The 26360-nt window shown below is 35.2% G+C and overlaps 1 protein-coding gene across 1 annotated transcript in view; it reads left to right on the top strand.

Moving 5' to 3' along the window:
* The window catches only part of LOC150096343 (putative neutral ceramidase C), an 81655-nt gene extending 55645 nt beyond the window's left edge, over positions 1–26010 (top strand). Inside the window, exons 11-18 of the mRNA XM_090408812.1 lie at positions 3706–3818; positions 6135–6229; positions 10677–10716; positions 16358–16459; positions 16870–17109; positions 19019–19072; positions 24006–24094; positions 24513–26010. Of these exons, the coding sequence (XP_090264938.1) occupies positions 3706–3818; positions 6135–6229; positions 10677–10716; positions 16358–16459; positions 16870–17109; positions 19019–19072; positions 24006–24094; positions 24513–24693 (914 nt within the window). The 3' untranslated portion in view covers positions 24694–26010. The remainder of the gene's footprint in view (positions 1–3705; positions 3819–6134; positions 6230–10676; positions 10717–16357; positions 16460–16869; positions 17110–19018; positions 19073–24005; positions 24095–24512) is intronic.
* Positions 26011–26360: the final 350 nt, after the last annotated feature.

Below are 26360 nucleotides of genomic sequence, written 5' to 3'. Positions count from 1 at the left end.
ATCCATCAGAAAGAAATTCGACCTCCATTTGAGAAGGTGGGGAAGTGAACGGAGAATACACCTCCATTTGAAAAGGAAGTGAACTGAGAATATACAAAGAAATAGCAGTAAGCAATTAAATATGTGGTATGTATATCGTTGTTGGTGAACTGATTGCACCATACATCTTCAAACAACATACAAACATACTAGATTTCTGCAAAATGAACTACAGTTCCCTTTAGAGAATACCTCCTCTATAAATGGAAACGATAAAACCGATAGAAAAGAAATAGTACCCTCTCCACACAGAATTTAACTAAAAACGTTCCTCAGTATCTCAATGTGCAATGCACATTGTAACGAAGTATCCCCATTTTGAAGAACTGGCCACCATGTTTGCAATAATTCCATATATGGAATTTTACAAAACTTATGAGTGCCAAGTGAATACGAGATAAGGACTAATTCATCAAATTTTCTATGTTGTAGGAAGGTTAATGACATTGCAATTTTTCCAACGGCTTACACTTTCCATAGCCGAACGAGTCAGGATGTGCATCGAAGATTGTAGGCAGTCGGAATATTTTAAACTGAACTGTAATTTTGTTTCCAGTAAATAATTATGTTTGTTCAAAATCAATTTCGTTTCCAATACCTGAAACTCTGTAACCGTTGAGAACAGGAACCTTATTCATGTGATATTTCTAACCAGGACTGGCCTCAGGAATAACTTAAAGTATGGACAAAGTCACTGCACACTCTGTACTCCAATACGATGCAAAACACTATTTGGGTATAAAATAAAAAAAAAAACGAGTTTCTGTAATAATAATAATGGCCAAACTTTATCATTAAATTATTATTTTCATATTTTCAAATGTACTAAAAATTCTTGGTATTTTCAATATATATTCTTAGAGAAATGTACCTAATTTTATAATGAAAATATTACACGACAATTACAAATCTTTAAAATTTAATATATACGAGTATATACCGGGTGATTATAAAATAACGTCGTGTTCAGAGCCCTCTAGCGAGTAATGTATTGGACGAAACACATCAATATTCGGTAGACGTACACAGTGGAATGGGGATTCGATTTAACGAAAAAAAAATAGTACAAAAAGTCGCCAACAGGGGAAATTTTGGCGCTTCCACATTAATTTTAGTATGTGTGACTAATGAATGACTAAATGGAAAATGAGAGGCATATGACCACCATTCTGATGTTCCTGACTCTGCATACGGTGCACGACATTTTCCAAAGTGGCTCTCAACATATCGGAATTGATTTGTCTCACGTGAACGTTATTCGATCTTTCAAAGTTGGAATATCGGGTACATGTCCTTGATATACAATGCTTTTAAGAAATCCCCACAGCCAAAAGTCACAAGGATTGAGATCAGGCGATCTCGGTGGCCATGGCGTGGGAAATGCACGACTAATGATTCTTCTGTCAGAGAAATGTTGTCGCAAAACACGCTGTACCTGAAGTCCGATGTGGGGTGGTGCACCATCCTGAAGATGGTCGAATCGAGATATCCTCTTTGCTGCAGTTGTCGAACTACAAAGTTCTGTAGCATATTGGCATATCTGTTAGCATTGACGGAACAGGTCACTAGTCCATTTTAGCGATTTTTCCTCGTAAAAGTATGGACCGATGATAAAAGACGTCGTAAATCCGCACCACACTGTGACTTTGGGCGAGTGGATATGCATCTGTAGGCACACGTGCTGATTAGTTTCAGCCCAAATGCGACAGTTGCATGTGTTAATATCGCCGTTCAAATAAAAGTGCGCCTCGTCACTCCATAAAATCTGCCACCGCCATGCATCATCTACTTCCATGCGCGCTAAGAATCTCAAAGATAAGTCGATTCGTGTGGTCCCATCAATTCTTGAATGACTGATTTTATAGGGGTAACACTTCAACATCTGATGTAGGATTTTCCACACCGTTGTGTATGCGATATCCGTTTGCCGGGATATTGCTCGTGCATTGCTGGTACCCTGTACATTCGTCATCTCCTGTTCCACAACAGCAGTTGTAACTTGTTCAACTTGTTGGAACAAGTTGCAACTGCTTACTGGAAAACTGCTCGAGTTCCAGTAGTTTCAAATCGCCGAATCAGTTTTCGTAAGTTTCTTACGCTAATCGGTCCTTTTCGTAAATTTTTCATACGCCGAAAATCACGAAGACAAGCACTGGCATTATTGTTCCGCTGATAATAGAGTTTGACTAACAAAGCACGCTCACGTAAAGTAAGAGGCATCGAAAAGCAGTTTGTCTTCGAATGATAAGAAATCTTTCCTTTTATTGCATGATCGCTCACAAGAAACGCGATAATGCAAATTAATGCATTTTACTCGGTAAACAGAGCAAAAATTTCCCCTGTTGGCGACTTTTGGTACTTTTGGTTTTCGTTAAATCGAATCCCCATGTTCCACTGTGTACGTCTACCGAATATTGGTATGTTTCGTCCAATACATTACTCGCTAGAGGCTCTGAATACTTGAAGTTATTTTATAATCACCCGGTATATTTATATATTATGTAATAATAATAGACGAGTAAGTGTGTGGATGAAGACTCCATAGTTCAGTCAGTATACAAATCCCTTTAGTCAGAAAGACCTGGGCTCGATTCCCGTCAGTGACGTGAGGAACCTTTATCTGGGTCTCTTTCGACAAAAGGTGAGTTAGCCAGTCTCATACGGGGGTAGGGGTTTTTTTCAGCCGGCAACGGTTTTTCTTCCCCCAGACCACACGCAAATCGGCCCCCATGAACACACATGGATTATAGTTCCAGCTACATGCCGGTTCTAAGCCCGGATAAAATTGGGGGGGGGGGGGGGAAGCAATGGGACTATCCTGTAAAAATCTCATCAGGAACACTTTGTGCGCAATGCCTAGAAAATCACCTGGGGTCGGAAGCGACTGAAGGGAAAAACCATCATCACCAAGTCTGTGGATAGGATTATTGCCGTTGTGCAGAAACCTTATCACTAAAAACATTGAAAACTTTATGGTCACTTGAATATGAAGTCTTAGAAATGCGAAACTAAAAACAAAACAAGACCAAACATAACTTCTGCAATATGCCGGGTTTGTTTATGATAATTCCACACACACACACACACACACACATAAACACATAAGGGTATATATATATATATATATATATATATATATATATATATATATATATATATAATGTATTCCTTGAGAAACGCATTAGGGGGAATGAAGAGTAATTTCTATTTTGGTTTCAATCGTACTCTTTCTAGTAGTAAAATCAAATGTCTAAGATAAACACAATTTGAAACGATATTGTTTTTACTTTTTTCGCTATAGCTGAACTGTTTCATTGTTTATTAGTTTCGAAATAATAATTTCTCCTTGGTTCGATGAAATTTAATGAAATCCAGTATTTAGAATTACTGTTTAAACTTATCAAATCGCAATATTTTTAAAAGGCAAAATCCTAAAAACAAAATTAAGTGTGCTTTACAAATGCTAAAAATAGCTCGAAGTTCAGTTGTTGAGATAATAAATAGAATCATTTATAGAATAAGGTGAAGAGACATCTTTTCATGATTAATTAGTTTCTTGTGTGTAGATGTATATCACCACCATTTTATTGAAGCGCAATGAAAAAAAAAAAAAGAAAAGAAAAAGAAAACTACTAATTCGATTTAAAATATTATTTTGTTACACAGGCACGCATTCAACAAGTGCCTTCTGGAACTTTCTACGAAATGTCATCAAACGGCCGTCAACTGAAATGATTGATTGTCAGGCTCCAAAGCCGATACTCTTACCAACTGGAGAGGTGAGTAACATACTCGTAGAGGTACCTATTTTTTTTTTTCAATTTTTTTTTCTTTTCAAAAGTTACAAAAAATTTCGACTAGCCACGTATGCTACATATTTTAAGTGGACACTGATTAGAAAGAAGTCAACGGACACGAACATGGACAAGGTACATCGTGCCATGTAACGAATCACGTGCTTGTAGCCGGCCGGTAAAAATTGGACAAATGTTATACTCCCTAGTCAGTGCAATTGCGTCCGGGTGAAATGGAATTTGAAAGAGGCGTTGTGATAGGATGCCATGTCGCAGGCCTATCTGTTCGGTAAATGATTGACAAATTGGGCCATTCCAGGTCAACAATCAGTGATACCGTACTGAGATGGAGTTCCTGGCATTGCCTGGAATATGAATCTATACAAAAGCATTTAGAACCGAGGCTCATAACATGGGTTTCCATGGAAGGATCGCAATATGCAAGCTTCGCATTACCCGAACCAACATGCAGCGTCGCCTCTAGTGGTGCAGTGGAACGTGGACGCTCAGAAACCTGTGTTATGGAGCGACGAATTACACTACACCCTCTACCGAGCGGATGTGCGGATGCTCGGTGAACGCCTCTCTTCCCAGAGTGCATAATCTCATCTATGAAAATCGGTGGTAGCGGTGTGATGGTAAGGTCCTGTATTTCCTGATTTGGCATCTGACATCTGTTTGTGGTGCCACGAACATTGAACTCCGAGAGGTATCTGATCAATCTGGACAATGCAATGCCATTTTCACGGAATTGATCATTGTCTCAACAAGAATATGCATCGTGTCATAAGGCTGCTGCTGTATCTGCGTGGTTTGTGGACATGAACGTTACCATACTTGACTGCCTTCCACAGGGCCCTGATCTCAACCCTACTGAACATCTGTGGGATGAACTGGAGCATCAGGTGAGGTCAAGGGACGTCTGCCTCACAGCAGTCCAGGATCTCATTACATGCCTACAGGAAGAATGGTCCAAAATTCCCATTGATTGGTATTGTACGCTTGTGAAAAGTATGCACTGTAGGATTGCCGCAGTCAACGCAGCAAAAGGAGGTTTTTCATCTTATGGAGGTGGCTGTTTGTTCCTCACAGTCTGATGACCGTTGACTTTTTTCCAAGCAGTGTATTGGTGAGCATGGTCCTTCTGCAGCGTTTATATTTATAACAAACGATATCAATTTAAATGTCTTCTTATACAAAAAGATATTAATTTCATATGTAATTACAATAAATAGCCGATTTAAAGTGATTTATGTTTTAGCTATTATAATTGTACAGTATAAATTTTTGTAGTTGTTTAACAGTTATAACTTATAATTGTTATAATTATAATGACAGTTATTATAATTGTATTTTTTTTTAAATTGTGTGTGTGTGTTTGTGTGTGTGTGTGTGTGTGTGTGTGTGTGTGTGTGTGTGTGTGTGTGTGTGTGTGTGTGTGTGTGTGTGTGTGTGTGCAAGAATATTTTTTGCTGAAAATAACTACCCTATAGAATGCCGAATTAATAATGGAAATTGCTGATATGGTAATAGAAATTAACATAGAAGATTAGTTGTGTAAGATTACAATTAAAAACTTAATTCGCACATGCTGGATAAAAATATCGCCTATTTCGAGATTTTTTTTCCCCCTTATTTCAAAAAGGATGTAATCGGATTCGAACGTAGAGTGTTTGAAAATAATGGCGACTATCTATCTGTTTTTTTCTACGGACGTTCGTCAATTTCATTTTTCACGCTGTAACATCATTGAAGTGAATGTAATGACAAATAGCCTTAAAAAGGTTTCGTCTTGCATCAAAATTTATGGAAAGAAAAAAGTTTCGAAGAATAACCGATAATGTACGGAATTCACACAACCTTCGACATGAGTTGCCTTAGCAGTGACCCTACTTGCACAAACCCTGAAAAGTCCGTATCTTCACTTTTGTTGTTCTTTGATTAAGGAGTTTGATTAGACGTGTCTTTGATGAGAACAAATAACTGAAAAATATTACTAACTGTTCAGTGGAAACTAAATTCAAAGAAATGTGAATAATTAAATAAAATTTCATGAAAAATAAAGTGTCCATTAAAATTCCATTGTTTTAACTTTCAAATAAATCTTGAGCGAATAAACAAAAAACAACAAACCAGTGTAAACTAAAGCGGTCATTACTTTTACCAAATATAGTAATGAATGCAGTAAGCATACATATTTCTGAAGGTAAAATACAAAACATAAATTATCACTCAAGAAAAAAGCTAATTAACGAATATGAACCATTTTTTTCTTGATTTTTTTCCTCATTAACTTTTCAGATGTCCTTCCCATACCCTTGGCAACCAGATATAGTTCCAACACAGATTCTAAAGATCGGTCAGTTAGCAATACTTGCTGTTCCAGGTGAATTTACGTAAGTATAAATAATAAAAATACAGGTTTACACATAGCCTAAGCTAAATTGCTCGATGCTAAAGATTTTGAAGATATTTACTTTAAAATATGCAAAGAACTTCAGAATGTGGGTGAAAAACAAATCATAATTTGTTTTTCGCCCACAAATCCACAAAAATGTGCAAGGGAGATCCACTATAGCATTTTTATCAGGGGGGAAAATCAGAAGTCCGACATCTCAAGTGAAATGAAGAACAGAAGTGGACTGTCCCAACTATGTGAACAACATGAGTGACAATGGTATGTTAGGATATAGCTTGGAGCTCTGCACTGGCTTTTATCGATATAGTGTTATAATGAACGGAGAAGTTTTGGATTGCGTTTTCAACGTTCTGGATAACGCTAAACTTATGGAATTGTATAGCGAATGCTATAGCAAGTCTAAGATAATTTGTTTGAAGACAGCAATGCCTCTGGCCAACTCAAATTTTCGATCTAAACTTGATTAAAACTCGGAAAAACAAGTAAGTAATCGTCACGGGAGATAAACAACACTGGGAAATTTCAAGACAATCTTACATAGTTCTCTATGTATGTTCTCTAAGTTCTCTATGGCAGTTAATTTCGCAGGAAAAGTTTGTGGAAAGTGTGTGGAAAGTTTACTACTCAGAAAAAAATGTTATGACGTCAAAAGTGGGCCTATATTTTATTTCTTTATTTTTTTAAGAAAAGAAATATATTTTTTTTTTGTCTTTATTTCTTGGGTATTTCAATCCTTTTGGCAGCATTGCTATTTAGAAGCAAAAAGGATTAGCAAAATGGTGATATATATGTAACGGCATATATCGTCACATATACACGTTGAAAAAATTCCATTGCTAGCCTGATTATTTCATTCTGTATATAAAAAGAACTGGCATGAGCAAGAGAAACGGAATCTTTGAAATATTCCACCACGCAAAACGTTAGTCAGATACGATCATACGAGGAAAGTTGGACTGGTGTATAACATCTAAATCTGTAAGTACCAAAGCTAGACATTTTGCTACATGTATAGCAAGGGAATGAGAAGCCATTCAGTATCCTTGGTCGCCTAATTGTCCTACAACTTGAAGGATTTCCACATGTAGAATTTATCGAAGAGTCTTTAAACACAGCAATGTAACGAAAGCTTTCATTCTCAATTAAAAAAAATCAGCTAACGCCTTTTTATTCCCGTATACGAGGAGTAGGCGAGGCCATTTAGCCCTATCTAACTTTTGGAGACTGAGTGGGCAGTTCAATCTCCACTGGTACCAATCAGAGATAGATAGCCCAAGGCTATCACTAATTAAGCGGTACTCAGTGAAGAGAGACGGCTCAAATGTGCCGCCATCTCGTGGTCCCTAACCCTAACACAATATATTTAATGTCTGAAAATAATGTGGGTTCTTCTCAATAACCAAATCCTCTTATCTCAATATGTAGATAAATTAATAATGCATTTATAAAATCGATTCTAATAACCTGTGATTAAACTTATGGGGCGGCTGATGTGTCCCATGAATGTACTGTGCGTTGTGAATAACGAAAGAAAATTCATTTTGTATGGTTAGGAGTGTCTCTCCAGTGCATCGCGATTTGTATCTACACTTGCCACCCCAGTGCTGCCATCTGGTGGTCACTATAGCATTCAATCCTTATGATTTATTATCACTCATCTCTGTAAAACTTCCTTCTTATTTCAGGATTTAATCGCTTAGTGAAATATCATTCCATAAAAATAAATCACACTGACAAAATATATTTACGTCATAAAGGAAATTCAAAATTGAAAAAATGACAGAAATCTGCATAGTTTTCATTTTAATAAGCGATTCATTCGTTTCAATTATAAATTATTTCAGAAAAACTTCTTTTAAAAATGAGAACTTCATCAAAAAAAAGGTAAACGGGGAAATATTAAGTATACACCTAAATATATAAAAATATACGAAACGTAAGACATTACATAAAACGAACATTTATGTAATGGCTGATAATATTTATGTGAATGGCTGAGATAGGATTTATTTATTTAATAGAGGAAAACATCTACTACAATATGTGGCGTAAAACTGATATTTTCGAATGTATCTCAATGCTACTATCGTTTCGATTTACAACACATGCTAGCACGATTAGTGTCATAATTTTAGGGATTATGATTCACACACACACACACACACACACACACACACACACACACACACACACACACACACACACACACACACACACACACACACACACACACACACACACACACACACACACACACACGCACAAAGAGTGGCTGAAAGTCACCGAACAGTTGTATTGATTAGATTAGATTAAGTTAAATTATAAACAGATTTGACTGCAAGTTCAATTTTAATTTCAATAAATGTTTGCTTTATTAACATGACGTAATTTTCAAGATTTTTAAATGAATAAACTCATCAAATTTAACAGGGTTGCCTATAAGTCATGAAACATTCCGTATAAAGGGTCCATCTTTGTGAAGCTGAAAATAGAAGGAATTTACGTGATGTAGTTTATCATAACTAATAATAATAAAAAAAATTGTGATGTTAAAACTTATCTAGTTGCTTCACAAAGACGGGGTCTGCGCGGTTAGCCTCTGGCTGTGGCTTCGCAATTATATGCCTGGGGAAGGAGTGTCCTAGGTTCGATTCCCGTCAATCAAGGACGTGAGGAGCTCTAGGATCTTTCTCAGACATAGCCAAGTTAGCCGGTCTTGGGCGTGGACAGCAGGGTTTTTTCCACCAGTTTATCCTGCGGTTTTTCATCCCGCAAAGTAGGCAAACCGGCCTCGTGAACACACACACACACACACATGCTACAGTCATAAGATATAGTACTTAATCCCTCATTAGGAGGGCTCAACCAAACGAATAAAATAAACAAAGACGGGCACTTTCTAACAGCATATTCCATGATTTATGGGCCATCTTGTACATGTAAAATATATGCAAACGCTTAAAACTTATTCAGATAAAGATGACACAAGATCATATGATGGATGATACTAAGGATTATGCTAAAAGAAACAGAAATATTTCTACTGGCATTTTATTTAATGTGCCCATGACCTGTTAAAACCCCACTTATAATTTACTTGTTATCAATACTTATTTATGCGCAATGAACGATGTTTCGTTATTAACTATTCATCAAAGAGTAAAGTTAATTACTCTTTGGTACTCTTAGATTTGTTGGGGGTTTCTTGTTATTATTTCTGCGTTCTTGTTTTGGAAATCAAAAAAATATTCTTTAATTTGATTCGAATTAATATATTATTTCGCATGTACTTTTATTTTTCATTTCTCAATTTTTTTTTCTCATTTAAAATACATTTTTTGGGGAGTTAAATTTTCAAGATTACCAATGGTGTAACGAAAATACTGGACACGCAAAGGTACATCATAATCCTTCTCCGCAAGCAGTGTGTCAAGTCACTCCAGATACAATGGACAGTTACAGAGGACAGATTTCATGTTGTTCATCTTTTAACCGAGCTGTATTTCGATTTGGAAAATATTCATATATTATACTTAATTCAGTGGCGCACTCAGGATTTAATCTTGGGTGGAGTCCGAGCACTCACGATTTAATCTGGGGGGGGGGGGCTGAGTAGACGATTTACGAATACACACTACGCATTGCATACGGCCTATGACTGAGCATCTACAGTGAGCGCCAATACATGGTAAGTAGTATAGAAATAGAAGACACAACAAAAATAAAAAAATGAATTTTAATTAGGAAAAGATTTTGGGGAAATTTTCTAGTGTTTATTTCCTTTTTCTTTTGGGAGGGGCCAGGGCCCCTTGGCTCCCCTCCCTGGGTGCGCCACTGATACTTATTATCTGAAGATAATGTGGAAATGTTTATGTCTACTGCAGTCGTATAATGAAGGATGCCAAATAATTATACTTGAATTGTATTGATAACAGATTATAGCACAAGAAGAGGGCAGTTCATTCCACACATTTCTTATATATATTGCAAAAGCCATTTTGGAGGAACAAGTGGAGAGTATCTCAGCTTTCCAATCTACATGCTTTGGTTAAATCTCTAGAGTAGATGATTTTCATTACATGGTGTGAAAACTACCTCGCCAAGGTTTACTGACGTGATTGAAAAAGTGTGTATCAATCTAACCCTTAGTCCACTTATTGCAAATGTTTATTGGTGTCAACCTTTTGTGGGTGAGATTTTCACATAAAAACAAAACAGGAAAAAAAAAAAAAAAAGGCAGTTGATTGTTCTTAGTTGGCACTCTCCAAACGTTTGTCATTCGTCAGTTTGACACTATCATTTCGTATTTTGACATTTCTAGTACTTCAGATACTGATTATTAAGGTACCCATAAATAAAGTTTGGCGCCGCTATAAATAAACATTTAGACTAATTTTTCTTCTGTATTTACTTTTCATCTGCAGCACAATGTCTGGAAGAAGACTAAAAGAATCGGTCAAAAAGGTAAGTGGTTTTCAATATTTTTCTGCAATTTTTAAACTCATGATAAACTACATTAAAGGAAAAAAATAATACACACACACACACACGCACACACAACACACACACACAAATACTGATCGGACACTTTATTAGAAAAAGCATTTAACAGCGAGTGGGACCCTTTTGCCTTAAAAGAATGGCCTGTATTCTCTGTGGCACTGATTCAACTGACTAAAATGGTCCTCTGAGATGTTTGTCCACGCTTTCACTATGACATCGCCCAACTGTTGCAGATTGGATGATGACACGTTGCTGCTACAAACTGCTCATTCCACCTCATCCTAGAATTCTCTATTGAATTGAAGTCTGAGGACTGATTTGGCCATTGAAGTAAAGGAAACACTGTCATGTTCTTCGAACCACTTCAACACGCTACTTTCTTTTGGCATGGCTCATTGGTGTGTTAGAAGTCCATTTGACAATGAGTAAAGTGCAGCTCTGAATGGATGAAATGATTAATGACGATGATAAGATTGGCTGCGACATTCAGGAGGTGCCCAACTGGTATCAGGGAATCTAACGTGTACCAAGAAAACATTCCCCATACCATTAAACCTGACCTGTTGCTACTTGGAAGGGTCAGTAACCTCACATTGTTGCCATCATATTCTGGTTCTGCCATCAGCATGGTACAGTACAAAGCAGGACTGGTGAGACCAGGAGATATTTATTTCTGTCGCCAGTTGTCCAGTTTTGGTGATTACGTTCCCACTGAAGCCTCATATTCATGTTCTTAACTGACAGCATTGGGACATGCAATGGTCGTCTGCTCCTATCTCATCGCTGACAGCGTGTGACCAACTGTGAACTCAGAGATGATGTGATGACCACCACACCACTGTTCTACTGATCTGTGATTTGACTGGTTGTGGACCTCCTGTTACGTTTCACCATTCTTCTCTGACTTCTTCATCAATGAGCTATTTTCGTATACAATTGTGAGATACTGGCACCAGCACGTTTGGTACAACAGTCATACCACGCTCGTCATTTAAGTCATGTCTTTTACCCATTCTGATGCGTCAAACACAAAAAAACAGAAATGTCCGGGGTCTGTCTGCCATTTTTATATAAATAAAAATGGCAGACAGATTTATATAGAAATTTATATAGATTTATAAATTTATATAGAAATTGCAACCACGTGATTCAGGAACAGTTCTCAGGAACGGTTCAGGAACCCGTTTACTTCCCTAAATGGGGAAGAATTCCCAATAAAGTGGCTACATATAGCTTGGTTATCCGACCATTGTAAGACTACGTAAGTGTTACATGTAATTATAATATTCCTGGAAATGCAATAAGTTTTCCTAAAATGGCTTAGGCAAACCTGTGTGAGAAGATGCGCTCATGTCCAACCAAATTAATACTGTTTCAAATCGTAATTTTCACTTTATCATTTGTTCTTTTATTTTACTTTTTACATGCGCGATTTTTTTTTTAGTTTGGGAAAATTTCCCATTCAATAATTAATGTTTCATTTTTATTTCCTTGTTTCTGAATTTTAATGCTAATTCTTTTCTAAAAATGTGTCACTTTTTTTTTCCCATCTTCTCTTTAGCTTGTTAAGCTCAATTATCCCTGTCAAGTTCAACTAACTTGGCTTCGCGTCAACCTATTTAATGCCATGATAGATAGTTAATCCTGTCTCTGCACACTCGTAGGCTTGTCATCTGCGCATGCTTTCTGTCCGGTTTGCCTGTTTTGAGAGATGAAAGAAAAAAAGAAGAAAAAAAAAAAAAACAGAGGTTTCTTGAGGGGGAAATCCCTGCCCGATATTTCCAACCTAAGGACATCGTTGTTACCGACCAAGCTAAAAGAGGGTGGATTTTTTTTATCTCGAAATTTACCATTCCTAAAAACACAATACACTGCTTCTGAAAAATAAACCGAATCCAACTTTAATTACAGAATATGTATGACAGTATTTCCCAACGTTTTTTTGGATTATGCCCCACCTCAACGCCTCAAAGATTTTGATGCTCCCCTCTAGCATAATAGTCAGCCAAGTTCTGAAAAAGTATAATATAAATATGTAGTAAAACTGTTTTTAATTTGACTTTCTTTAGTGAATATAAATTTGATATTACACTTCGTATATTATAAAACATAAATCGAACTGAACTCGGGAAAATAAAATCCAATAATGCGATCCTTGAGCTTGATGTCTGCTGCAAAGAGTTTTTTTTTTTTTTTTTTTGAGGTACTAATTTAGTCATTTTCAATCTCAAATTCCCCATGGTTTGATATCCAGATGATTTCTTTTTGTCAGTAGCAAATCATTTACAGCACTAACGCCACATTCAACTAAATATGACGACGGGAAGGGCAACACTATTTTTTTTGCAAAAATAGTTGAATTTCGGTATTTCGTTTCTGTCTCGTCAGAAAGCCATGCCATTGTTCCTTTTATGTTAAATAAAGTTCTAATAGACTCATCATTTTGCTTTTCTGAGAGTTCTTCTTGATATTGTATTTATGTTGACTGCTGTACTAGTGATGTCAGCTTTTTTTCTCGCAGGGTTGCAACATCGACAATTTATCGCCGACTGGTGAGTTTTTGTGAGTATATCGGTAATGAGGTGACGAATGCAACATCATTTTCTATTTGCCCTCCAAAATATTCATATTGCCCCCCTGCAGGGCGTACGCCCCACGTTGGGAACCACTGATGTATGACCATGCATTGACACACAAATATACTGCTGTTTGTCAAATAAAACTAGATACTATATTGTCCAACATAGAGTTAATTTGACTTTAGCGAATCCCTTCTCAAACACTTAATTAAATCGCTTGAGAAGGGGATTCGCTAAAGTCAAATTAACTCTATGTTGGACAATATAGTATCTAGTTTTATTTGACAAACAGCAGTATATTTGTGTGTCAATGCATGGTCATACATCAGTGTTTCCCAACGTGGGGCGTACGCCCTGCAGAGGGGCAATTTGAATATTTTGGAGGGCAAATAGAAAATGATGTTGCATTCGCCACCTCATCACCGATATACTCACAAAAACTCACCAGTCGGCGATAAATTGTCGATGTTGCAACCCTGCGAGAAAAAAAGCTGACATCACTAGCACAGCAGTCAACATAAATACAATATCAAGAAGAACTCTCAGAAAAGCAAAATGATGAGTCTATTAGAACTTTATTTAACAAAAAAGGAACAATGGCATGGCTTTCTGATTAGACAGAAACGAAATACCGAAATTCAGCTAGTTTTGCAAAAAAAATTATGCATTCAATTTAAATTTAAATTTAAAAATAAGTTTTCAAATCTAAGAACGCTAGTTTTAATCAAGTTAAAATTCACGATCGTTTCATGTAGATTTTCTTATGTGACGAATTTTTTCAAAACAGTTATGATTAGGTTTTCCGGCTTGACTGGATGAGTGAAGAGCGTACTCGCTCTCCATCCAAATGGCTGTGCGTTTGAATCCAGCATTGGAAAATGATGTTTGTGAATATCTTTAGATGGAAGAAATTTCATCGGCCATATTTTGAAGAAACAGATTGTTCTTCAATGACATGATTGTTGTTTGGGATTAAGATGGCCACAAAGCGAGCGTATTATATTATGTCGATTGAGTGCATTTTCAGTATGTCTGTTTTGTAGGGAGGAAACCCTATCATCACAGTAGGCGACTCGCTAACTGACTCTGAAAAGCCTTTGTAATATTCCTTGCCTCTTAAGCTGAATTCGAAACTTGGCCTTTCCAACTAAACGAAGTCATCGTTATTGAACGTGCTGTATTAATGTTTGGTTGTGGATAAGTTCTGCGCTGCCATATTATTATTCTTTTTTCGTTAATTCACACCCACCTTTGATTACAGTAAGGCTGATATTTCGACTTGATATTAGCAAGCTTGGAATATTTTTATATTATTAGTACCATATACCGTGATATCTGATTATACGTTCGTATAATCTATCGACGAAGTATGAAATTTGTTACGGATTGCATTTCAAATGCGAGAAAATAGGAAATCACTTTTCCTAAATAATGTCATGTTAGTAAGGTTACTAGCAAAGAGTGTGCCGACATATACGGAACAACTATACCCTGGAGTGAATAAAAACAGCTGACAGACTATATGGCAGGAATGACTATTCTCTAACAATCCTACCTATTGATCAATGGGTAGAAGGGATGAATGCTAATGGGATGAAGTGGTGTTAGGGAGAATTACGACCGAAGGAACTAAATCTATGAGACCAGAAAAAACTCAAGCTTCCACCTCCGTATTGGACTGGCCAACTCACCTTCACTTGAAAATCCCTTACGCTTTTATCCAATCAAAGGGCAAATGTTGCATAGTCCACGCGACTATGGATCCCTATTGAGACTTTTTTTTTATTTCGTTTTATTTATTTATTTATTTATTTGCATAAGCGTCTAAACACACATAAATTGAGTAAATATTGAGTATTTACTCAATTATTAGATGGACTGTTATCAAGCAATGAGTAAATACGAAGAACTACTTACAAAATTACGATACTAAGAAATAAATAGGAAATCTTTAAGTCATTATTAAAGAATATGACGACAGGTTTCAAGATTTTGAGAAGCATGATATTGAAAACGAGTTCGTTTCGGTCATACCTTGTTGTTTTAAGTGAATCTAATTATTAATGAAGTTAAACGAGCGTTCAGAATACAACATTCTGTGCAATCAAATATTTTTTCCATTTATGAAGAAATTATTTGATTCTTATTTATTCCATTTTGATACGAATACGACCTATTGTTGTGAATCAATATTCTCAAACGTGACTCGAATTAAGACGTGCTTGAGATCACAAACGCTCACTTAGGAAACTAGTCGAAGGTGAAATGACTGGAACCAAACCCGAATCATTAGTTCAGGGCACGTAGACGGGAGGGGAGAGGGGGGAATTAAGAGACACTTGCCATTCATTTACATTTTTGTAAATACGAGGAATGTTTAATAATAAATTTAAATACAGAAACACTTTTCATAATAAAATTTATTTTATTTCAAAATGCTGTCCTATTTGTTGTATATCGCAAAATCAGGAACTTTTTTTTTTTTATCTCTGCTGATTAATGTTCTTCTTAATATCCCAACATCAGGCTAACGAAATATTCTGAAATATCGTGTGCAGTAATTATAAGTAAGCAAATTTGTGTCTATAATTGTCACTTTACGCTGTAGTTCATAGCCTGATTTAGGGGGATCAGTGATTTGCAGCGATTCACTTGGAAGTCATTTCCATATGACATATTATCATTATTGCAGTAACTCTTCATCCCCTCCAAACTCCGGTGACCAGATGGGAACGTTAGTCCGAATGTGGTCTGATGAAGGCTTTATGCAATGGGTAGTAGGTAGTAGAATTTCTTCCAGCAAGCGTTGCAACAGTTATTACGACTAAAGATGGGACAACACATTCCTTTCTGTCAATAAAGGTATACTGTTTATATCACTATCGTATGACTTTTGGTAGGAATAGTGCATCACTTTTAAAGTGATGCACTATTCCTACCAAAAGTCAAGTTTATCGTAGTGAAATGTACTGCTTTAATTATAAGATTTTGTCCTGTCTAAGTATGAAATTATCTGATTACAGACCATAGAAGAAAATACATCTGAGGACAACGACACTTTAATAGTAGTTGCTGGACTTAGTAATACCTATACATCCTATATAGCCACTTTTGAAGAATATCAGGTAAGACTACAGCGGTTCTGGTGAACATTTTCAAATGAATATGAGTTTATATTGCAGTTTTAATTATTACTCGAATAACAGTATTTTATTATCATTGTTCAAATAACCTTATTTGAACATATGGGGTACTGTGCCACCAGTATAGCACCGTACCTTATATGAGGTACTGTGCTATACTGGTGTACTATGTGTTGAATAACCTTTCGTGCTTGGCGTCACCATAAAAAAATTCTGTTTAGTATAAAGTCATCTGCAATTTTAAAAAAAAAATCATGAAAATTTAATACATTTCATTCCTGTTTCTTCATGCTAATGAAAATTTCCTAGTATTTAAATAACTGATTATTTCAAAAGTGAATGGTATATTTGTACATGTTATGAAGTTGTGTTTTATTTGTGATATATACCAGGTACAAAGATATGAAGGAGCTTCTACGCTATTTGGACCTTATACCCTAGATGCCTACGTTCAACAGTATAAAATGTTGGCCAAAAATCTAGTTAAAAAGAGATTTGTACCGGAAGGACCACCACCCCCGAATTTTCTGAAACGACAGCTCAGCTTCAAACCTGGAGTGATATTTGATCGAGCGCCCTTCAGGAAAAGTTTCGGCGACGTACTACAAGATGTGGATAAATCATACCCTGTGGTAGGCTATGGTTTCATTCTTTGCATTCTGTACTTAATATTTGTGTCTATAATTGTCACTCTACGCTGTAGTTCATAGCCTGATAGGGGCGTATTTAGAATGAGTATATTGAAATATACTCATCTTTCAATTAAAACAACTACTGGAAACATATATCCTCTTAGGACATCCATATCAAAATATACAAGCATATAATATCAATTCGATGTATTTTAAAACGCAGCAAATGCAATAATTCTACTTTCATGGCAATACTACTACTACTACTACTACTACTACTACTACTAATAATAATAATAATAATAATAATAATAATAATAATAATAATAATAATAATAATAATAATAACATTACAGATGTTGTTACGCAATTTCAAAGTTAAGACAAACCATCTTCTCGAAACGTCAATAGAATCTGTCAAACGTTGAATTATCTGCATGTGCCAAATAGTTTAAGATTGGCTTTCCTAACCATAATTTTAGAATAAGGTCTTTAAGAGCTTCGACCTCCAGTTGTTCGAAACACATAGTAGGATGTTGTAAACTTTTGTTGATATGTTCCGTGAACATCTTGTTATGTTATGTCTAAATTTATATTTTTGTGCGTAAATTGCTTGTGTTCTTCTCGCCGATTTTCATAGCTGCAGGTTGAAAAACCCAAGTTTACGGTAGGAAAAACTCTGCTCTACATGTGATGATCTCTTTTGTCTAAATCGGCTTTAATTTTAAAATTCCGATAAAGGTTCTTAGCATCCTAAAAGAAAAAAAAAAAAAATCAAGAGCACGCCAGATATATTTTGATATATTTCTGAGATATATTTCTTGTGCCTTATCCCATCTGTTTGGGGTCGACTTTTTAAATGATGCGACTTTTAAACGATCCCAACCGACTTGTCGCAGAGCCTGAAGATATTTGTGTGTGTGTGTGTGTGCTCGCGGGGTCGGTTTGCCTATTCTGAGGGATAAAAAACCCGAGTTTTCAGAGAGAAGAACCCTTGACCTCCGTATGAGACCGACTAACTCACCTTTAGTCGAAAAGACCAGATAAAAGTTCCTCACGTCATGGACGGAATTTAACCTAGGGCTTTCCGATCAAAGGGTTTCGTCTCAAATGGAGTAAACCGCGATAACATAACGGTAAGAAAATATCTAAGAGCAATGTATGTATGATAGTTTTGAATGAGCGTACACGCGCGCCCGCGGAAAAGTATCTAAAGCGAATGAAATATCATCCGCTCTAAAATAAACTGTGTCTTCCGGTTCATTTTAGTCACAATTAACGAGTGACGTAACTGTTTGTGGGATAGAGAAACCTGACTGGAAGAACCTCAAAAGTAGTATCGTATTTCAAGGCCAGTGAGCTAACAATGTTCTGCCAACTTCTAATAGTCAAACACATTTATCTTATTTATCCTTAAACAAAATATTTACTTAACCTCTATATATTTTGTATGCGATTAAAATAATCATTCTATGACGTTTATGTTCGAAGTTAAAAATTAATTAGCTTTCGGATATTTAACGTTAATAGTTATATTTCTAAGAGTAATAAATTTCTTCAACATGATGTGCGGTAGATATTTGTGTGGAATGGAACTAAATTAACTTCCACATCGAGTCGCCTGTCACTCAAATATAATAATCTTAAAAGAGGTGAAGCCTCTGTATTCCTCCCTCCGAAATCATTTATAATCAATGCCAATAATTGCAGTAGTTAACAATACATCTCTGCACAAAGTTATACACATAACTGTCGTCCGTTCTGTGCGATCCCAATAAGGATTTTAGAACATTCTATCGTTGCCAGTATCAGTGCTTGTATAAGATACAAATGCTGCATGTAAACAGTGATTGCATGTGAGGAAATATTTAGTAGATTTTTATTTAATTTATTGATTTTATTTTTCCAGAACGCTACTGTGTCGGTTACATTTGTTAGTGGACATCCTAGGAACAATTTACAGGTATGGCTTCCTCAAATTTCGAAAATTGTATAATTTAATTCGGAAGTTTCCAAACTTTAGTAAATCTTAAGAATATAGACTCATCCTGTTCTTTACGGATTTTAAGTGAAAGCAACATTTAGATCTATATTTTTAATCAACACTAAAAAAAAAAAACTATCATAAACAGCACAACAACAACAGCAAAAATGCTTTTATACCGCACCAAGAATATGCAGTATTAAAACCTGCTAATGGCAGAAGAAATCTTATTGAACCAGCTATGGTATCAGGTTTACTCTGTGTCTGTTCCTAGTAATAAAGATTGTGATACCGGGAGGTGTCAAATAATAATAATAATAATAATAATAATAATAATAATAATAATAATTGTAGTGCAGAATCGGCCAAATTGTACTACTGGCTGTAAAGCAGCATACGCTCTGGTGTACTAGAAGTTGGCTTCGAGATAATCCGACTGCATCAAAGGTATAATTCAATTCCTTTTGTTTTAACACCGAAGTCACCGAAGCTGGTACGGCAATCTTCTGTATCAGGAGCAGTTACAGAGAAAACCTGATGCTTACTTCAGACCATATAGAATAGTAGGTGGGTAATTTTTGGAAATTAGCACAGAAGGAAGATGGCCCTCTCTCTTCATTGTTAATTCACGATAATCTTTTATATTCTTCAAGGCTACTAATGTAACACATTCGTATCATTACTTTACATACGTGTAATACATACGTATTACATGAAGAAGAAATTGCAAAAAATATATATACAATCTAGGAAATAACATGAATGAAAATAAACATTTAAATAGATAATATACGGGAAAATTTAAATATAATCATTATAGAAAGCGTACATGAGATTGCATTAGATAAAAAGGTTAAAAATAAAAATCTCTTATAGAAAACAATATATCCCACACAGAAGAGGTACAACAACTTATAGCACACCAGTGCTGTTTGTGAGGTGCAAATAAGGGTTGAGAAAGAAGAAACCTATTAATATTCTTCTATAGCTGTAGTTTATAACTGTTGGGAAACACATCTTGAAGAAGGCTGTTCTAGAGTATACGGGTAGAATGGAATAAATGAGGAAGAGGAGAAGCAGATAGAATGGGTTTGCAGTTGAACTATAAAGGGATTTTGGACAGCTGCTGCTCTTGGTTTAACAGGTCTAACAGGAAGAGGAAGAATGATGGTTGTCAATTCACTGACTCAGTGACCATGGAAGTACCGGTAGAAGAGACAAAGCTGAAACATTGCGTCGGTGACATAGAGGTTGAAATGAACCTTTGAGGGAAGGGTCATCTAAGAGCCGAATTTCTCTCTTCTGGAACAGCATCAATAATTTTCAAGGTTTTAGGTGCACCACCTAAAATGTGAACAGTATTATAAGGATGGTGTGAACAGTATTATAAGGATGGGCTGATTTGGTATTTATGCAGGGTTAGTAGCTGAGGTGGGGATGTAAAATATTTTCTTGCGCAGAGAAGAATACCTAGTTTTTTGAAGCAGAGGAAGTTGTTGATGTGATGTGCTTGTGCCAAGAGAGGTTGGAGGTAAATGTCAGTCCAAGGAGAGAGAGAGTTCATCCTGTCTGGTGATGCAAGGTGAACTGAGATCCCTTTTGCGAGAAAAGTCAGGACTGCGTTGTGGTGAATTGAAGGTGACTAAGTTATCCTTGCCCCACTGAAGGATGGTATGAAGATCAGTGTTTAAGGCACTGGTTGCATGATTTTGATTTAAGGGATGTCTGGAAAATACATAGTTTATCAAAGGGGTAGGGTGAATGGAGAGTGCTTTCGTCAGCAAAGTTATGAATAGGATTTGTAGTGAATTGAGAGTAGGTCATTTATGTAAAAGAGAAAGAGGGTAGGTGATAGAAAGGAGCCCTGAGACACTCCTGCATTGGTGGAAAAGCTCAAAGAGAGGGCGCCATCTACCATGACATGCAGTGAATGACCAGAGAGGAAGCTGGCTATCCAGCTTACTCTCTGGTCATTAATAAATACATTAATAAATGCTTAAAACAGAAAGATATACCAAACAGCTGAGACAACGCTATTATGATACTCTTGTTCAAAAAAAGGATAATAAAAAAATGGTAGAAAATTAGAGCTTGCTGTCACAAATATATAAATCATTTATTTATGAAAATAATAACAAACAAACCACAAGATTATCAGATGAATCTCAGCCTAATGAACATGCTGGATTCATAAAGGGATTCAGCACAATCATCCATACGAAGGCATTGAATCAGCTAAGAAAAAAAATTGCATCTAGGTTTTATAGATTATAAAAAAAAAGCCTTCGATTCAGTTGAAAAAACAAGCAATCCTAATAGCAATGAAGAAACATGGAGTAAGCCAAAATTATATACAGCTAATAAGCGAAATATATGAAAAAAGCAATTGCTAGTATCCTTATAAATGAACACAGCAGCCCATTCCGAATCAATAAAGGAGTACGCCAAGGAGATACTATTTCACCCAAATTATTCAATGCAGTATTAGAATATGCCCTGAGTGAACTAGACTGGAGTGAGAAAGAGATTAATATTAATGGTTAAAAAACTAAATTATTTACATTATGCTGATGATATTGTAGTAAAAACAAACAACAAAGGAGAACTAGAAGAAGTGATGCCTGAATTAAACGCAGTATCAAATAAAGTAGGATTATACATCAACTATGAAAAAAAAAAACTAAAATAATGACAAATATCTTAGGAAACCAGATAATAGAAGAACAAATAACAATAGACAATAACAAAATAGATCACGTACAAGAATATGTATACCTTGGAATAACCTTTACATTATGAAAAATAAGCATTTATGAATAACAAAACAAATACGGACTGAATGATGAAAACTGAGCACAGAATGGAGGGAATATGCTGAACATCAAACTGCGAGATAAAATTTAAAAAATGAAGATATAAGAAAAGAAACAAAATTGTTGGACATTAGGGGAAACGCTTTTAAAATTAAAATGGAGATGGGCAGGACATATTGCACAGAATAGTGGCGATAGATGGACAAAGACAATCAGCCAGTGCCATCCATATGCAGGAAGACGAATGCTTGTATGGACGAATGATCTAGTGGAGATGGCTGAAAAGCTGTCTCCGTCCGTTCTTTCTCATCAGATAGATGATTGTTCGACCATTCTTCTATAGTCCAGACTATGCAGGAGCACTTAAAAAACTCGCTCCGTATCTGAATATCAGTTATATGTAGTCAAAAATAACCACGTGACGCTGTCTCTGATAAGAGATGCACTGGCCACTCAGTGTACATTTTGAGGTAAGCAAAAAATTCTCAGATAAGGCTCTTATGACAATCTCAACCGATATTCTTTACAACGAAAACTGTATAATTTCCCTCCCTAGATATAACAATCCGATCATGGTAGATTAGAATACCCATAGGAAAAACATGCCACACATTCGTTTTGTTCACATTAAATAATTAAATCAACAAAGCGACAACCGCCCCCATCTGTGTGAAGAAGCCCTTGGCCTCTCGCAACTGTTCATAAACTGGTCTTGCTTTATTCACTGAATCTGCCGAACCAATCATTTTGGCTCAAATAGAGTACCATTTTACACTTTTTAACATATATACATATATATAGCTTTGAAATATAGTAAGTCACTATGTTGATCAATTTATTGAGAGAATGCATACGATATTGCATTATATGTGCGTAAAGTTGCACTGGGTGATTAATAACATATCATATGCTACATGCTTAATCCTATGCTGCATGGCCATTCGTAAAAAATATTTGTTCAAAATGCAAACTGATACAGTACCGATGCAAAAGGAAAATAAATGCTTCCTGCAACTTATTTTACATAAACATGAGTTTCGATCGGATTGAAACTTAGAACAACTAAAGAATACATCATATTTAAGTTATGTTACTCTGACTGTTTCCTACTCAAAGTTAATTAACTACCGATGAATGTTATTAATCGTTTGCCACATAAATTTGTAATGTGAAGGTAATAATGCTAGTAACTAATTATATATTTATCATTTTTATAATTACGACACCATGAAATAATAAAACCAAAACTGATACAAAATGACGAAAATTCATAAATTGGCGCATCACGTTAATACTCAAATAGTTCATGGTTGCACCAACCTACAAAAAGAAGTATGAAAATGAGCCAAGTCAATTATCAAAAAAGTGCTTTGCAACAGGATTATTGTGTGCTGTGACGTCATTCGTTATCTTAGCAACTGAACCTAGAGCTAATTTTGGTTTATGCATACTGTGAACAGTATACATAAGCCAAATGAACAGTATAAATAAAATTTGGAGATAGGCAAATAAAAAATGATCTATAGTGAAAATACTACAGAACGAAAACAAATCGAAATAATCAAAGACAGACTGAGCCAAAAGTCATATGTATTTGCATACATATAATAAGTGCTCAGGTATTATTCGAAATGAACGTAAAAATAGTCTATCCCCATTTACTCCGGAAATATGTCAGAAAAATGCAGTCATGTCAATTCGCAATAGAGAAGCGATTCTTTATTGGGTTTTCAACAGATTTGTAAGTGCTTTTCAAAATAGTTTGAAAGTGGTCACCACATAACAGTAACACAAAAAGATATGAACATATAAATTATACTGCAGAAAATAAAAACCACTGTGGCTAAATCAGAAAAAAATCATTAAAGGCACAGAAACCTGGATTATTTATATTAATATTTTTACTGCAGCTTGTTTCCAAACAGATGTCCCTTCACGGAAACAGAAATTAAATTACCACAGTACAGATATACGATCCACAAAGTACATCCAACGGACAAACTGCTGTTCTCTTTATAACTAATAATCTCCTTAAAATTATATGCAAATGCAAACACGAATGCAATGCTGAAGAAGACTTTTTTATTTGTTTCTTACAGCATGACAGCACTTTCTTAACAGTGGAGAAATTGGAGGCAAGTACATCGCAATGGAAGGTGATTGCAACAGACGCAAACTGGGAGACAAGGTAAGTGTTTTCATTTTTATAATTTTAGCTAATATAGTAATGAGTGCTGTTTTCAATCATGCAAAAAGCATGCTGAAATCACTCCCAAATTTCACAGGTCACGATTAAAATCACTGGTGATTTTAATCATAAAAACTGCAATATCATTAGACCCATCATAACCCTGCTCAAAAAGACATTTTAGAGAAGTATAAAGGATATGGAAGTGGGAAGGTTAGCATAAACATTTTCACCCTCATTCAACATGATGTTTGAATTCTAATTAGAGCTAAGAAAAAATGAGGGTACATCTAAAACATAAGAAACTATTTTTACATTCCTTTTCGCCGCTGTTATTTATTATACTTCTTGTTTACGTCATAAACTACTGATCATCTAACATCATTATAAGCACTGCAATTATGTTCATTATCTGTAGGTTCTACTGGAAAAGGACAAATACCTTTCTTGGAGAAAGCGAAGTCACCGTTACATGGGCTATCCCACTCAACGTAAAACCTGGAAAATATCGAATCCAACATTTGGGTCACAGCAAAAGTCTTCTTCAAAATATTTCCCCTTACAACGGAACATCCAGCACATTTCAAGTGGAAGCGTAATACTAGGGAAGACTCCTTACTAAACTAACAGTGTATATAAACAAGATACTTGAATTATAATTTCTGAGTTTTCTGTTAATGATAGTCATGTCATCCGGGTAAACCACAACTAAACATTATCTTTCCTTAAGCTTTTTATTATTATTATATTTCTAAAAGAGAAACCGACAATTCAATATTTGTTAATAAGTTAAATTAACAAATAAGCTAAATTAACAAATTGGAATATATAACTATTAATATTTAAGAATAGTCATCATAAACATACTGGGAACTACGGTGGTATATGGAAATTTGTAAGCGAGACCTGAAATTTTTGGAATGTTAGTGCTGGATTTTATAACTTTAATTTAATTTTATTACATTATATTCTAACACATCCTAACATACAGTTAATGGGAGGATGATGGCTAGATGGTGGATTATGTAGTATGAAGGACGCCCTTACCACATGAGTTATTAGAATCCATGGGAGTTTCATGTAATAATAATAATTTTAGGTTTCTAAGGATTTAAATGAAAAATTTAAATGGAATATTTTAATAAGCATGAAATATACGCACATATATAACAGAGCAGGGAAATGATCTCCGATTAAAAAATGACAAACTTTGTTCTCATAAAAAGAAAACGACGTTGTCTTTTTAGTTAATCAACTAACACTAATCGTACCATAGTTAAGAAAATGCTTATTGACTTAAATCTTTTAGTCATGAAATATTCTGAGTCACAATACGAAGTAATACGCTAGTATCTAAGTACTATTAAAGAATCGATCATTTGTGCTTGAAGAGAACAGGTGATCAATATATATATATATATATATTGAAATCGCGAATAAAAAATAATAAATATACTGTCGAACTCTTTTTCACTTTTCATAGGTATAGTAGAATATAATGTGGTGATATTTTACACAGGGTTGCCCATAAATCACGGAGTTTAAATATTTAATAATTTATTTATTAATTAATTTTATTCTTTTTTGTTATAATGAAATACAGAACCTGGAGATTTTTTATTAGTTATGAAAAACCACATCATGTAAATACCTTCCATTTAGGGCGCTGTAGCCAAAAACATATAATAATAATAATAATAATTAATAAATAAAAAGCTATTAAATGTTTAGACCCCTTCGTGGCTTATGGGCCATCCTTTATTTATCTGTAACAAACGAACCAAAGAAAATTGTATTCTAGTCAAATTTCTTAATCAATATATCAAGTCAAAAGAGTACTTTCGTGTCGCAAAACATTTGTATTTCAGAATTAAATGTATCATGTTACTAGATTAAAATAAAATGTACTAATTTCAGTTTTGTTAATTTCTTATCAATATGAGAAAAACACTTCAGCTTCTACAGCATTTTTTAGGTGGCGCTGGATCCATTTACTGTTTATTGTTGTTTCGAAGAAGCGTGAGGATTTTTTTTTTTTTTTTTTTGGTTCCTAGTGAGCGAAAGTGTGTAAAAAATATTAATAGATATTTCTATCAGGCTATGTTAATAAATATATAGCCTGATATAGCAAAGTAAAGAATTGTTTTCACAAATAAAGATTATTTCAACGCTCCAGTGGTGTAGCTAGAGCTTTTGCCGTCCGGGGCGGTCCCTGAGTTTGCCACCCCTCTCATTACACACCAAAAATACTACAAAGAGTCAAAAC

This window comes from Typopeltis vanoorti, chromosome 19, assembly GCF_054136105.1.
Source record: "Typopeltis vanoorti isolate ZY-2024b chromosome 19, IOZ_Tvanoo_1.0, whole genome shotgun sequence".
NCBI lineage: Eukaryota > Metazoa > Arthropoda > Arachnida > Uropygi > Thelyphonidae > Typopeltis > Typopeltis vanoorti.
The sequence above is the reverse complement of the archived record's forward strand: the minus strand, read 5'-3'. Positions and strand labels throughout refer to the sequence as shown.